Source organism: Triticum urartu, chromosome 3A, assembly GCF_056163025.1.
Source record: "Triticum urartu cultivar PI428250 chromosome 3A, HENAU_Tu73, whole genome shotgun sequence".
NCBI lineage: Eukaryota > Viridiplantae > Streptophyta > Magnoliopsida > Poales > Poaceae > Triticum > Triticum urartu.
In genome coordinates this window covers 25,599,114-25,612,100 of record NC_141875.1, presented here as the reverse complement: position 1 = coordinate 25,612,100, position 12,987 = coordinate 25,599,114, and the positions used below count along the sequence as shown (strand labels likewise).

The following is a 12,987-nucleotide window of genomic DNA, read 5'->3' as shown; positions in this document are numbered from 1 at the left end:
TGAAAGATGGAGCAAGTGAGCTGAAAGTTGGGGCAACTTGTATGGGAGTTAACAAGCAAGCAAGTTTTTGTGCAAAGTTGCCCAAAGTTGATCTCAATTTGCCTGCAGCCTGTCCAAAAAACACATGCCCACCATTTACTGATTTCAGAGAAGCAAGCTCACATGCAACCTTTGTACAGAATGATCCCAAGCCCCCTGGTAAGCTGAGGCACAATGACAGCAAGCTGGCTGCAACATTACCATTTCACGAGTCAGACAAATAATGCCGTGAGGCAGGCAAGTCCACTTGAAAACTTGCCACAGACTGATGCCAAGCTACCTGTACCAGTACTACCTTCTCTAAGACAGCCATTCACTACAATTAGTCAAGGGAGCTGCCTTGAGATGATCAGCAAGGATGCCAAGTAACATGTAACAAGCCCCCCACTTGATAGACAGCCTACAACTCATCTCAAACTATCCAAGTCAGTCGCAAATTTTCTCAAGACTAATCTCATGCTGCCTACAGGGAGCCAGCAAGTTGTTGGGAATCCAAACACCGACATGAAACAACCAGTTCCAGTACCAGAGTCGCCCAAGGTTGATACCAAGGTGCCTGCGATGAGCTCCAAATTCAGCAGACCTCCTACAAAGGATGCAAACAAGGAAAACTTTCCACCGGAGACACACCAGGAGCACTCCAATGACACACTAAACATAGATGAGATATTAGCAAGATGTGTTGTTCCAACCAATAAAGAAATCAACCTTCCAGCAGAAAACACATGTGAAGAGCCCGTTGATGACCCCCCCAAGCAAGTTGAAAGGGATATGGGACGAATACTGTCCAGCACCCAACTTTGGGATTATCTTAGATGATCTTATTCCAAGTCATAAAGAAGCAACCAATACCAGCAGTCAATTTGCATGGACAATGAGTTCGGAACAACAAATCCACAACGAAGATGATGTGAATAGGAGTTTGAAACAGCCATTTCTTGATGAAGATGATGTGAATGAAGTTATTAATATAGAAGATGATGATTGGGATGCTATAGAAGAAGCATGTACAGCAGCAGAGCGAAGGCGAAAAGAATCAATTGGTGGGCAAGACGTCAGTAGCTTGTCACCAAATAACTTGCACACACCTATTAAAGACACCCAAGGTATGACTGAAACATATTTATGTTCGGGCAGCAAGTATTACAGTAGTAGTAGTTCAGGCGAGCCAGTCACATTTCAACATGAGAGGAGGCTCATCAAGCTGCCTCCATGCCTGAGATCACCGTTCATGATTCCTGGGAACAAGAAAGAGTTCCATTGCAAACCTGAAGCAAACCGTTTATATGCTTCAATGATTTTGCATGCAAAGATCAGTGTAGATGAATCAAAAAATACAGACATCAGGTACCAAACTTGTCTAATCATAGCAATGGCCAATGTTTGCTCCAGGGATCTTAATGCGTTTGGGTTACTTTTTTGCTTGTTCATTTTTAATCGCCTTGCTTTTTTCTGTTTCCAGCCCAAAAATCATTGATTACAATGGATATGATGTCACCCTGAGGGAACTTGCAGACTCAATGAAGGTTGAGGGTGTCGTTGTTTCGCACGTGTTCGAAGTTGGCATCGAGTCTATAATGCTGAATTTGCCTGCAGACTCAAAGAAGGTCGTCACGCCTCTTCGATTCTCGGTAAAAGTTTTGCCTTCAAGCTTTTCTATTTATATGTGTTTTTTTTGCATTTTTTTCTTCTTTCTTCTGCGCAATATAGGTCATCATGTGTTGATGGTTTTCCTTTTTATTTTTCAAATCAGGCTACAACAGATGGAATGGAACACACAAGACATGAATGGCAGATTCAACAAGTCTAACCATTTGGACCGAAAAGACATGGTGAGTCATTTTCTTGATGTCTGCACAAAATATATCCCAAGTTATATATGTGTTCACTTACTTTTTGGAGACACAAGTTGCGTGCAAATGAAGGGAGTCCATTTTTTTGTACATTTTGACAAGGCATTTGTTCGATTTTTTCGTTAACTTTTTTTTTGTGCAACAAAAAACAGATTATGTTTCCTATATTGGAGAACCTTAATCCAGCAAAGAAGAAAACTTCGAACCATTATTGGGTCTTTAATCTGAATATAAGAGACCGAAGATTTGAGGTGCTTGACTCCTGGAGGACGCTCGATGATATAAATTTGGACACTAATACAAGGAAAATAGTAGCAACTACCCGTACCATGTGGGACCACCACTACCACAAGTCCCACATTGTGCTAGATGACTTCAGTCTTGTAAACATCGACATTCCCAAGCAAAATAATGAATAAGCAAAGTCCTGTTTCCTTTCTTTTTTTGTGTGTACTTTTTTGTTGCTTTTTCCCCCTTCGTTTAACGTTTCCCGGCGAGTAAGCAAGCAAAAAAGATGGGTGGGGGAGGCAACTTGTGTGTCTAGATCACATTTTAAGTTGCCTACATGTTTAGGAAACTTGTGTGCCCAGAACACACACAAGTTGCCTAACACCCCAAAAACTTTACCTGATTGGGCGGGTTTGTGGGAGGCAACTTGTGTGCCCAGAGCACACATAAAGTGCCCCAACTCCCTTCTCCTTCTTGTACCCCCCTCCCCCTCTAACATGTTTCCCTCAAAAGCAGAAAAGGGGTGGGTGGGGGGAGGCAATTTCAGTGTGAGGCAACTTGTGTGCCCAGGACGCACACAAGTTGCCCAAAAGTCTATTTGTGAGGCAACTTGTGTGCCCAGAAAACACACAAGTTGCCTAAAGGTCCTTTCTGGTTTTCATACTTTGTAAATCAAGTCTCATGCACGAAGATAGGCTAACCCACACACAAGTTGCCTAACACCCCCCAAAAACCGACCTGATTGGGGCGGGTGGGTGGGAGGGGTGGGAGGCAACTTGTGTGCCCAGACCGCACGTATAGGTGCCTACGTGTGAGGCAACTGTTGGGGAACGTTGCAGAAAACAAAATTTTCCTACGGCTTCACCAAGATCCATCTAGGAGTTCATCTAGCAACGAGTGATCGGATGCATCCACATACCTTTGTAGATGGCGAGCGGAAGCGTTCAAAGAACGGGGATGAGGTAGTCGAACACGACGTGATCCAAATCACCGGAGATCCTAGCACCGAACGGACGGTACCTCCGCGTTCAACACACGTACGGTACAGCCACGTCTCCTCCTTCTTGATCCAGCAAGGGCAGAGGAGAGGTTGAGGGAGATGGCACCAGCAGCAGCACGACGGCGTGGTGTTGTTGGAGCTGCAGTACTCCGACAGGGCTTCGCCAAGCGCTATGGAGGAGGAGGACGTGTTGGAGAGGGAGGAGGAAGCAACCAAAGGCGTGGGAGAAAAGCCCTCCTTCCCTCACTATATATAGGAGGGCCAAGGGGAGGGCGCCGGCCCTAGGAGATCCAATCTCCCAGGGTGGGGCGGTGGCCAAGGGGGTTTTCCCTCCCCCCCAAGGCACCTAGGAGGTGCCTTCCCCTCCTAGGACTCTTTCCCCTTGTAACCCTAGGCGCATGGGCCTCTTGGGGCTGGTGCCCTTGGACCATGCAGGCCAAGGCGCACACCCTACAGCCCATGTGGCCCCCCGGGACAGGTGGCCCCACCCGGTGGACCCCCGGGACCCTTCCGGTGGTCCCGGTACAATACCGATAACCCCGAAACTTGTCCCGATGCCCGAAACAGGACTTCCCATATATAAATATTTACCTCCGGACCATTCCGGAACTCCTCGTGACGTCCGGGATCTCATCCGGGACTCCGAACAACATTCGGGTTACTGCATATACATATCCCTACAACCCTAGCGTCACCGAACCTTAAGTGTGTAGACCCTACGGGTTCGGGAGACATGTAGACATGACCGAGATTGCTCTCCGGTCAATAACCAACAGCGGGATCTGGATACCCATGTTGGCTCCCACATGCTCCTCGATGATCTCATCGGATGAACCACGATGTCGAGGATTCAAGCAACCCCGTATGCAATTCCCTTTGTCAATCGATATGTTACTTGCCCGAGATTCGATCGTCGGTATCCCGATACCTCGTTCAATCTCGTTACCGGCAAGTCACTTTACTCGTACCGTAATGCATGATCCCGTGACCAGACACTTGGTTACTTTGAGCTCATTATGATGATGCATTACTGAGTGGGCCCAGTAATACCTCTCCGTCATACGGAGTGACAAATCCCAGTCTCGATCCGTGTCAACCCAACAGATACTTTCGGAGATACCCGTAGTCTACCTTTATAGTCACCCAGTTACGTTGTGACGTTTGGTATACCCAAAGCACTCCTACGGTATCCGGGAGTTACACGATCTCATGGTCTAAGGAAAAGATACTTGATATTGGAAAAACTCTAGCAAACGAACTATACGATCTTTATGCTATGTTTAGGATTGGGTCTTGTCCATCACATCATTCTCCTAATGATGTGATCTCGTTATCAATGACATCCAATGTCCATAGTCAGGAAACCATGACTATCTGTTGATCAACGAGCTAGTCAACTAGAGGCTTACTAGGGACATGTTGGTGTCTGTTATTCACACATGTATTACGATTTCCGGATAACACAATTATAGCATGAATAAAGACAATTATCATGAACAAGGAAATATAATAATAATGCTTTTATTATTGCCTCTAGGGCATATTTCCAACAGTCTCCCACTTGCACTAGAGTCAATAATCTAGTTACATTGTGATGAATCGAACACCCATGGAATTCAGGTGTTGATCATGTTTTGCCCTAGGGAGAGGTTTAGTCAACGGATCTGCTACATTCAGGTCTGTATGTACTTTACATATCTCTATGTCTCCATCTTGAACATTTTCACGAATGGAGTTGAAGCGACGCTTGATGTGCCTTGTCTTCTTGTGAAACCCGGGCTCCTTCGCAAGTGCAATAGCTCCAGTGTTGTCACGAAAGAGTTTGATTGGCCCCGACGCATTGGGTATGACTCCTAGGTCGGTGATGAACTCCTCCACCCATATTGCTTCATGTGCTGCCTCCGAGGCTGCCATGTACTCCGCTTCACATGTAGATCGCGCCACGACGCTCTGCTTGCAACTGCACCAGCTTACTGCCCCACCATTCAAAATATACACGTATCCAGTTTGTGACTTTGAGTCATCCAGATCTGTGTCGAAGCTAGCGTCGACGTAACCCTTTACGACGAGCTCTTCGTCACCTCCATAAACGAGAAACATTTCCTTAGTCCTTTTCAGGTACTTCAGGATATTCTTGACCGCTGTCCAGTGTTCCTTGCCGGGATTACTTTGGTACCTTCCTACCAAACTTACGGCAAGGTTTACATCAGGTCTGGTACACAGCATGGCATACATAATAGAACCTATGGCTGAGGCATAGGGGATGACACTCATCTCTTCTATATCTTCTGCCGTGGTCGGACATTGAGCTGAGCTCACTTTCATACCTTGTAACACAGGCAAGAACCCCTTCTTAGACTGATCCATATTGAACTTCTTCAATATCTTATTAAGGTATGTGCTTTGTGAAAGACCTATGAGGCGTCTTGATCTATCTCTATAGATCTTGATGCCTAATACATAAGCAGCTTCTCCAAGGTCCTTCATTGAAAAACTCTTATTCAAGTAGGCCTTGATGCTGTCCAAGAGTTCTATATCATTTCCCATCAAAAGTATGTCATCTACATATAATATGAGAAATGCTACAGAGCTCCCACTCACTTTCTTGTAAACGCAGACTTCTCCATAAGTCTGCGCAAACCCAAACGCTTTGATCATCTCATCAAAGCAAATGTTCCAACTCCGAGATGCTTGCACCAACCCATAAATCGAGCGTTGGAGCTTGCACACTTTGTCAGCTTTCTTAGGATCGACAAAACCTTCCGGCTGCATCATATACAATTCTTCCTTACGGAAACCATTAAGGAATGCCGTTTTGACGTCCATTTGCCATATCTCATAATCGTAAAATGCGGCAATTGCTAACATGATTCGGACGGACATTAGCTTCGCCACCGGTGAGAAAGTCTCATCGTAGTCAACCCCTTGAACTTGTCGATAACCCTTAGAGACAAGCCGAGCTTTATAGATGGTCACATTACCATCCGCGTCTGTCTTCTTCTTAAAGATCCATTTATTTTCTATGGCTCGCCGTTCAACGGGCAAGTCAGTCAAAGTCCATACTTCGTTTTCATACACGGATCCTATCTCGGATTTCATGGCTTCTAGCCATTTGTCGGAATCCGGGCCCGCCATCGCTTCTTCATAGTTCGAAGGTTCACCGTTGTCTAACAACATGATTTCCAAGACAGGGTTGCCGTACCACTCTGGTGCGGAACGTGTCCTTGTGGACCTTCGAATTTCAGTAGGAGCTTGATCAGAAGTATCTTGATCATTATCATTAACTTCCTCTCTAGTCGGTGCAGGCACCTCAGGAACATTTTCTTGAGTTGCGCCATTTTCCGGTTCAAGAGATAATACTTCATCAAGTTCTACTTTCCTCCCACTTACTTCTTTCGAGAGAAACTCTTTCTCTAGAAAGAATCCATTCTTGGCAATAAATATCTTGCCTTCGGATCTGAGGTAGAAGGTATACCCAACAGTTTCTTTAGGGTATCCTATGAAGACGCATTTTTCTGACTTGGGTTCGAGCTTTTCAGGTTGAAGTTTCTTGACATAAGCATCGCATCCCCAAACTTTTAGAAATGACAGCTTAGGTTTCTTCCCAAACCATAATTCATACGGTGTCGTCTCAACGGATTTCGACGGAGCCCTATTTAAAGTGAATGCGGCAGTCTCTAAAGCATAGCCCCAAAAAGATAGCGGTAAATCGGTAAGAGACATCATAGATCGCACCATATCTAATAAAGTGCGATTACGACGTTCGGACACACCATTACGCTGAGGTGTTCCAGGCGGCGTGAGTTGTGAAACTATTCCACATTTTCTTAAGTGTGTGCCAAATTCGTGACTCAAGTATTCTCCTCCACGATCTGATCGTAGGAACTTGATCTTCCTGTCACGTTGATTCTCAACCTCACTCTGAAATTCCTTGAACTTTTCAAAGGTTTCAGACTTGTGTTTCATTAAGTAGATATACCCATATCTACTCAAGTCATCAGTGAGGGTGAGAACATAACGATAGCCACCGCGAGCCTCAACGCTCATTGGACCGCACACATCAGTATGTATGATTTCCAATAAGTTGGTTGCTCGCTCCATTGTTCCTGAGAACGGAGTCTTGGTCATTTTAGCCATGAGGCATGGTTCGCACGTGTCAAATGATTCATAATCAAGAGACTCTAAAAGTCCGTCAGCATGGAGCTTCTTCATGCGTTTGACACCTATGTGACCAAGGCGGCAGTGCCACAAATATGTGGGACTATCATTATCAACCTTACATCTTTTGGTACTCACACTATGAATATGTGTAGCATTACGCTCGAGATTCATTAAGAATAAACCATTCACCATAGGAGCATGACCATAAAACATATCTCTCATATAAATAGAACAACCATTATTCTCGGATTTAAATGAGTAGCCATCTCGAATTAAACGAGATCCCGATACAATGTTCATGCTCAAAGCTGGCACTAAATAACAATTATTAAGGTTTAAAACTAATCCCGAAGGCAAAAATAGAGGTAGCGTGCCGACGGCGATCACATTGACCTTGGAACCATTCCCGACGCGCATCGTCACCTCGTCCTTTGCCAGTCTCCGCTTATTCCGCAGCCCCTGCTTTGAGTTACAAATGTGAGCAACTGCACTGGTATCAAATACCCAGGAGCTACTACGGGTACTAGTAAGGTACACATCAATTACATGTATATCATATATACCTTTTGTTTTGCCGGCCTTCTTGTCTGCTAAGTATTTGGGGCAGTTCCGCTTCCAGTGACCACTTCCCTTGCAATAAAAGCACTCAGTCTCGGGCTTGGGTCCATTCTTTGGCTTCTTCCCAGCAGCTTGCTTGCCAGGCGCGGCAACTCCCTTGCCGTCCTTCTTGAAGTTCTTTTTACCCTTGCCCTTCTTGAACTTAGTGGTTTTATTAACCATCAACACTTGATGTTCCTTTTTGACTTCTACCTCTGCTGATTTCAGCATTGCAAATACCTCAGGAATGGTCTTTTCCATCCCCTGCATATTGAAGTTCATCACAAAGCTCTTGTAGCTTGGTGGAAGCGACTGGAGGATTCTGTCAATAACCGCATCATCCGGGAGATTAACTCCCAGCTGAGTCAAGCGGTTATGTAACCCAGACATAGTGAGTATGTGCTCACTGACAGAACTATTTTCCTACATCTTACAGCTAAAGAATTTGTCGGAGACTTCATATCTCTCGACCCGGGCATGAGCTTGAAAAACCATTTTCAGCTCTTCGAACATCTCATATGCTCCATGTCTCTCAAAACGCTTTTGGAGCCCTGGCTCTAAACTGTAAAGCATGCCGCACTGAACGAGGGAGTAGTCATCAGCACGTGTCTGCCAAGCGTTCATAACGTCTTGGTTCTTTGGGACAGGCGGGTCACCTAGCGGTGCTTGTAGGACATAATCTTTCTTGGAAGCTATGAGGATGATCCTCAGGTTCCGGACCCAGTCCGTATAGTTGCTGCCATCGTCTTTCAGCTTGGTTTTCTCTAGGAACGCGTTGAAGTTGAGGACTACGTTGGCCATTTGATCTACAAGACATATTGTAAATATTTTAGACTAAGTTCATGATAATTAAGTTCATCTAATCAAATTATTCAATGAACTCCCACTTAGATAGACATCCCTCTTCTAGTCATCTAAGTATAACATGATCCGAGTCAACTAGGCCGTGTCCGATCATCACGTGAGACGGACTAGTCAACGTCGGTGAACATCTTCATGTTGATCATATCTTCTATACGACTCATGCTCGACCTTTCGGTCTTCTGTGTTCCGAGGCCATGTCTATACATGCTAGGCTCGTCAAGTCAACCTAAGTGTTTGCATGTGTAAATCTGTCTTACACCCGTTGTATGTGAACGTTTGGATCAAACACCCGATCATCATGTGGTGCATTGAAACAACGAACTGTCGCAACGGTGCACAGTTAGGGGGAACACTTCTTGAAATTATTATGAGGGATCATCTTATTTACTACCGTCGTTCTAAGTAAACAAGATGCAAAACATGATAAACATCACATGCAATCAAATAATAAACGTGACATGATATGGCCAATATCACATAGCTCCTTTGATCTCCATCTTGGGGCTCCATGATCATCTTATCACCGGCTTGACACCATGATCTCCATCATCATGATCTCCATCATCGTGTCTCCATGAAGTTGCTCGCCAACTATTACTTCTACTACTATGGCTAACGCGTTTAGCAATAAAGTAAAGTAATTTACATGTCGTTTCTCAATGACACGCAGGTCATACAAAAATAAAGACAACTCCTATGGCTCCTGCCGGTTGTCATACTCATCGACATGCAAGTCGTGGTTCCTATTACAATAGCATGAACAACTCATACATCATATATAGATCATTCATCATTCATCACAACTTTGGCCATATCATATCACAAAGCACTTGCTGCAAAAACAAGTTAGACGTCCTCTAATTGTTGTTGCAAGTTTTACGTGGCTGAAGTAGGGTTCTAGCAAGAACGTTTTCTTACCTACGTGAAAGCCACAATGTGATTTGTCAACTTCTATTTACCCTTCATAAGGACCCTTTTCATCGAATCTGCTCCAACTAAAGTAGGAGAGACAGACACCCGCCAGCCACCTTATGCAACTTGTGCATGTTAGTCGGTGGAACCGGTCTCACGTAAGCGTACGTGTAAGGTTGGTCCGGGCCGCTTCATCCCACAATACCGTTGAAGAAAGATAAGACTAGTAGCGGCAAGAAAGTTGACAACATCTACGCCCACAACAAATTGTGTTCTACTAGCGCAAGAAGAACTACGCATAGACCTAGCTCATGATGCCACTGTTGGGGAACATTGCAGAAAACAAAATTTTCCTACGGCTTCACCAAGATCCATCTAGGAGTTCATCTAGCAACGAGTGATCGGATGCATCCACATACCTTTGTAGATGGCGAGCGGAAGCGTTCAAAGAACGGGGATGAGGTAGTCGAACACGACGTGATCCAAATCACCGGAGATCCTAGCACCGAACGGACGGTACGTCCGCGTTCAACACACGTACGGAACAGCCACATCTCCTCCTTCTTGATCCAGCAAGGGCAGAGGAGAGGTTGAGGGAGATGGCACCAGCAGCAGCACGACGGCGTGGTGTTGTTGGAGCTGCAGTACTCCGGCAGGGCTTCGCCAAGCGCTATGGAGGAGGAGGAGGTGTTGGAGAGGGAGGAGGAAGCAACCAAAGGCGTGGGAGAAAAGCCCTCCTTCCCTCACTATATATAGGAGGGCCAAGGGGAGGGCGCCGGCCCTAGGAGATCCAATCTCCTAGGGTGGGGCGGCGGCCAAGGGGGTTTTCCCTCCCCCCCAAGGCACCTTGGAGGTGCCTTCCCCTCCTAGGACTCTTTCCCCTTGTAACCCTAGGCGCATGGGCCTCTTGGGGCTGGTGCCCTTGGCCCATGTAGGCCAAGGCGCACACCCTACAGCCCATGTGGCCCCCCGGGACAGGTGGCCCCACCCGGTGGACCCCCGGGACCCTTCCGGTGGTCCCGGTACAATACCGATAACCCCGAAACTTGTCCCGATGCCCGAAACAGGACTTTCCATATATAAATCTTTACCTCCGGACCATTCCGGAACTCCTCGTGACGTCCGGGATCTCATCCGGGACTCCGAACAACATTCGGGTTACTGCATATACATATCCCTACAACCCTAGCGTCACCGAACCTTAAGTGTGTAGACCCTACGGGTTTGGGAGACATGTAGACATGACCGAGATTGCTCTCCGGTCAATAACCAACAGCGGGATCTGGATACCCATGTTGGCTCCCACATGCTCCTCGATGATCTCATCGGGTGAACCACGATGTCGAGGATTCAAGCAACCCCGTATGCAATTCCCTTTGTCAATCGATATGTTACTTGCCCGAGATTCGATCGTCGGTATCCCAATACCTCGTTCAATCTCGTTACCGGCAAGTCACTTTACTCGTACCGTAATGCATGATCCCGTGACCAGACACTTGGTTACTTTGAGCTCATTATGATGATGCATTACTGAGTGGGCCCAGTGATACCTCTCCGTCATACGGAGTGACAAATCCCAGTCTCGATCCGTGTCAACCCAACAGATACTTTCGGAGATACCCGTAGTCTACCTTTATAGTCACCCAGTTACGTTGTGACGTTTGGTATAGCCAAAGCACTCCTACGGTATCCGGGAGTTACACGATCTCATGGTCTAAGGAAAAGATACTTGACATTGGAAAAACTCTAGCAAACGAACTATACGATCTTTATGCTATGTTTAGGATTGGGTCTTGTCCATCACATCATTCTCCTAATGATGTGATCTCGTTATCAATGACATCCAATGTCCATAGTCAGGAAACCATGACTATCTGTTGATCAATGAGCTAGTCAACTAGAGGCTTACTAGGGACATGTTGGTGTCTGTTATTCACACATGTATTACGATTTCCGTATAACACAATTATAGCATGAATAAAGACAATTATCATGAACAAGGAAATATAATAATAATGCTTTTATTATTGCCTCTAGGGCATATTTCCATACTTTGTGAGGCAACTTGTGTGCCCAGAACACACACAAGTTGCCTAAAAGTCCTTTCTGGTTTTCATACTTTGTAAATCCAGTCTCATGCACGAAGATAGGCTAACCCACACACAAGTTTCCTAACACCCCCCAAAAACCTACCTGATTGGGGCGGGTGGGTGGGAGGGGTGGGAGGCAACTTGTGTGCCCAGACCGCACGTATAGGTGCCTACGTGTGAGGCAACTTGTGTGCCCAGAACACATTTAAGTTTCCTACGTGTTTAGGCAACTTGTGTGCCCAGAGCACACATAAAGTGCTTCAAAAGTAGAAAAGGGGTGGGTGGGGGGAGGCAACTTGTGTGCCCAGAACACACACAAGTTGCCTAAAAGTCCTTTCTGGTTTTCATACTTTGTAAATCCAGTCTCATGCACGAAGATAGGCTAACCCCCACACATGTTGTTTTTGCTTCTTCTTTGTGTGTGGTACAAAAGCGTTGATTGCGGGATCTACGGGCTGACCAATACAAGCAAATGGGATGCAAGGGCTGTACCCAAGTATGAACCAGATGACATACCGAACATTCAGAAGCAACTCACCAACACATGGGTTTCAAGTGTCCACAACAAAGCTCCGTGGAAGGATATTCTGAAGTTGCCATAGGTAAGTTTTTCTTTCTATTCACAAGTTTGGTAATTAATTTTTCCTTTTTCTTTTTTTTGTGAAACAACATTTTGAATAGGAAACAATAAGGCGACTAGCACGTGCAAACCAGCGAACTAACAAATTCTGGTAGCACGCAACTACGGAAAAAAGATTTAAAATTAGGCAACTAACACCTGGGGAATCAGGCAATTAACATATGTGAAAGCAAACAACAATGCGTACGAATTACTCAAAAGGGTTCAAGCTCAAGAAGAAATGACATAGAGTTGCGCAAAAAAAAAACTACGATACAAGGTCAACTCATGATATTCATATCATGAACCAGGATTACAAAAATAGCTCATATTTTTGCTCGTAGCTCCCCCTCTTTATTCTTGTTTTCAACAACTTCATTTCTTTTTTTCCCAAAACCTACTTGCATTTGTGCCTATCAAACCAACTTTGCCTCACATTGTCCTGCAGTGTGTTCAACAGATCCACAAAAGCTGCATTTGTTTTTTCGCTTCGGGTGTAGCTCAAGTGCTGATTGAAGTCGTTTAGACTTTGCTCTTCCTTTCGTCGTAGATTTTGGGGGGCCTCTAGGGATGGGTTGAGCATGTTCAGGAGTTTTGTGCATGGGCTGATGAATTGAGTGCATT

At 45.4% G+C, this 12,987-nt stretch overlaps 1 protein-coding gene across 1 annotated transcript; it reads left to right on the top strand.

Moving 5' to 3' along the window:
* The first annotated feature begins 913 nt into the window (after positions 1–913).
* Positions 914–12,346, top strand: LOC147978079 (uncharacterized). Its single transcript, XM_087514638.1, has 5 exons — positions 914–1,386; positions 1,502–1,663; positions 1,781–1,871; positions 2,045–2,310; positions 12,181–12,346. The coding sequence occupies exons 1-5, from the start codon at positions 914–916 to the stop codon at positions 12,344–12,346; spliced, it is 1,158 nt and encodes a 385-aa protein (XP_087370764.1).
* Positions 12,347–12,987: the final 641 nt, after the last annotated feature.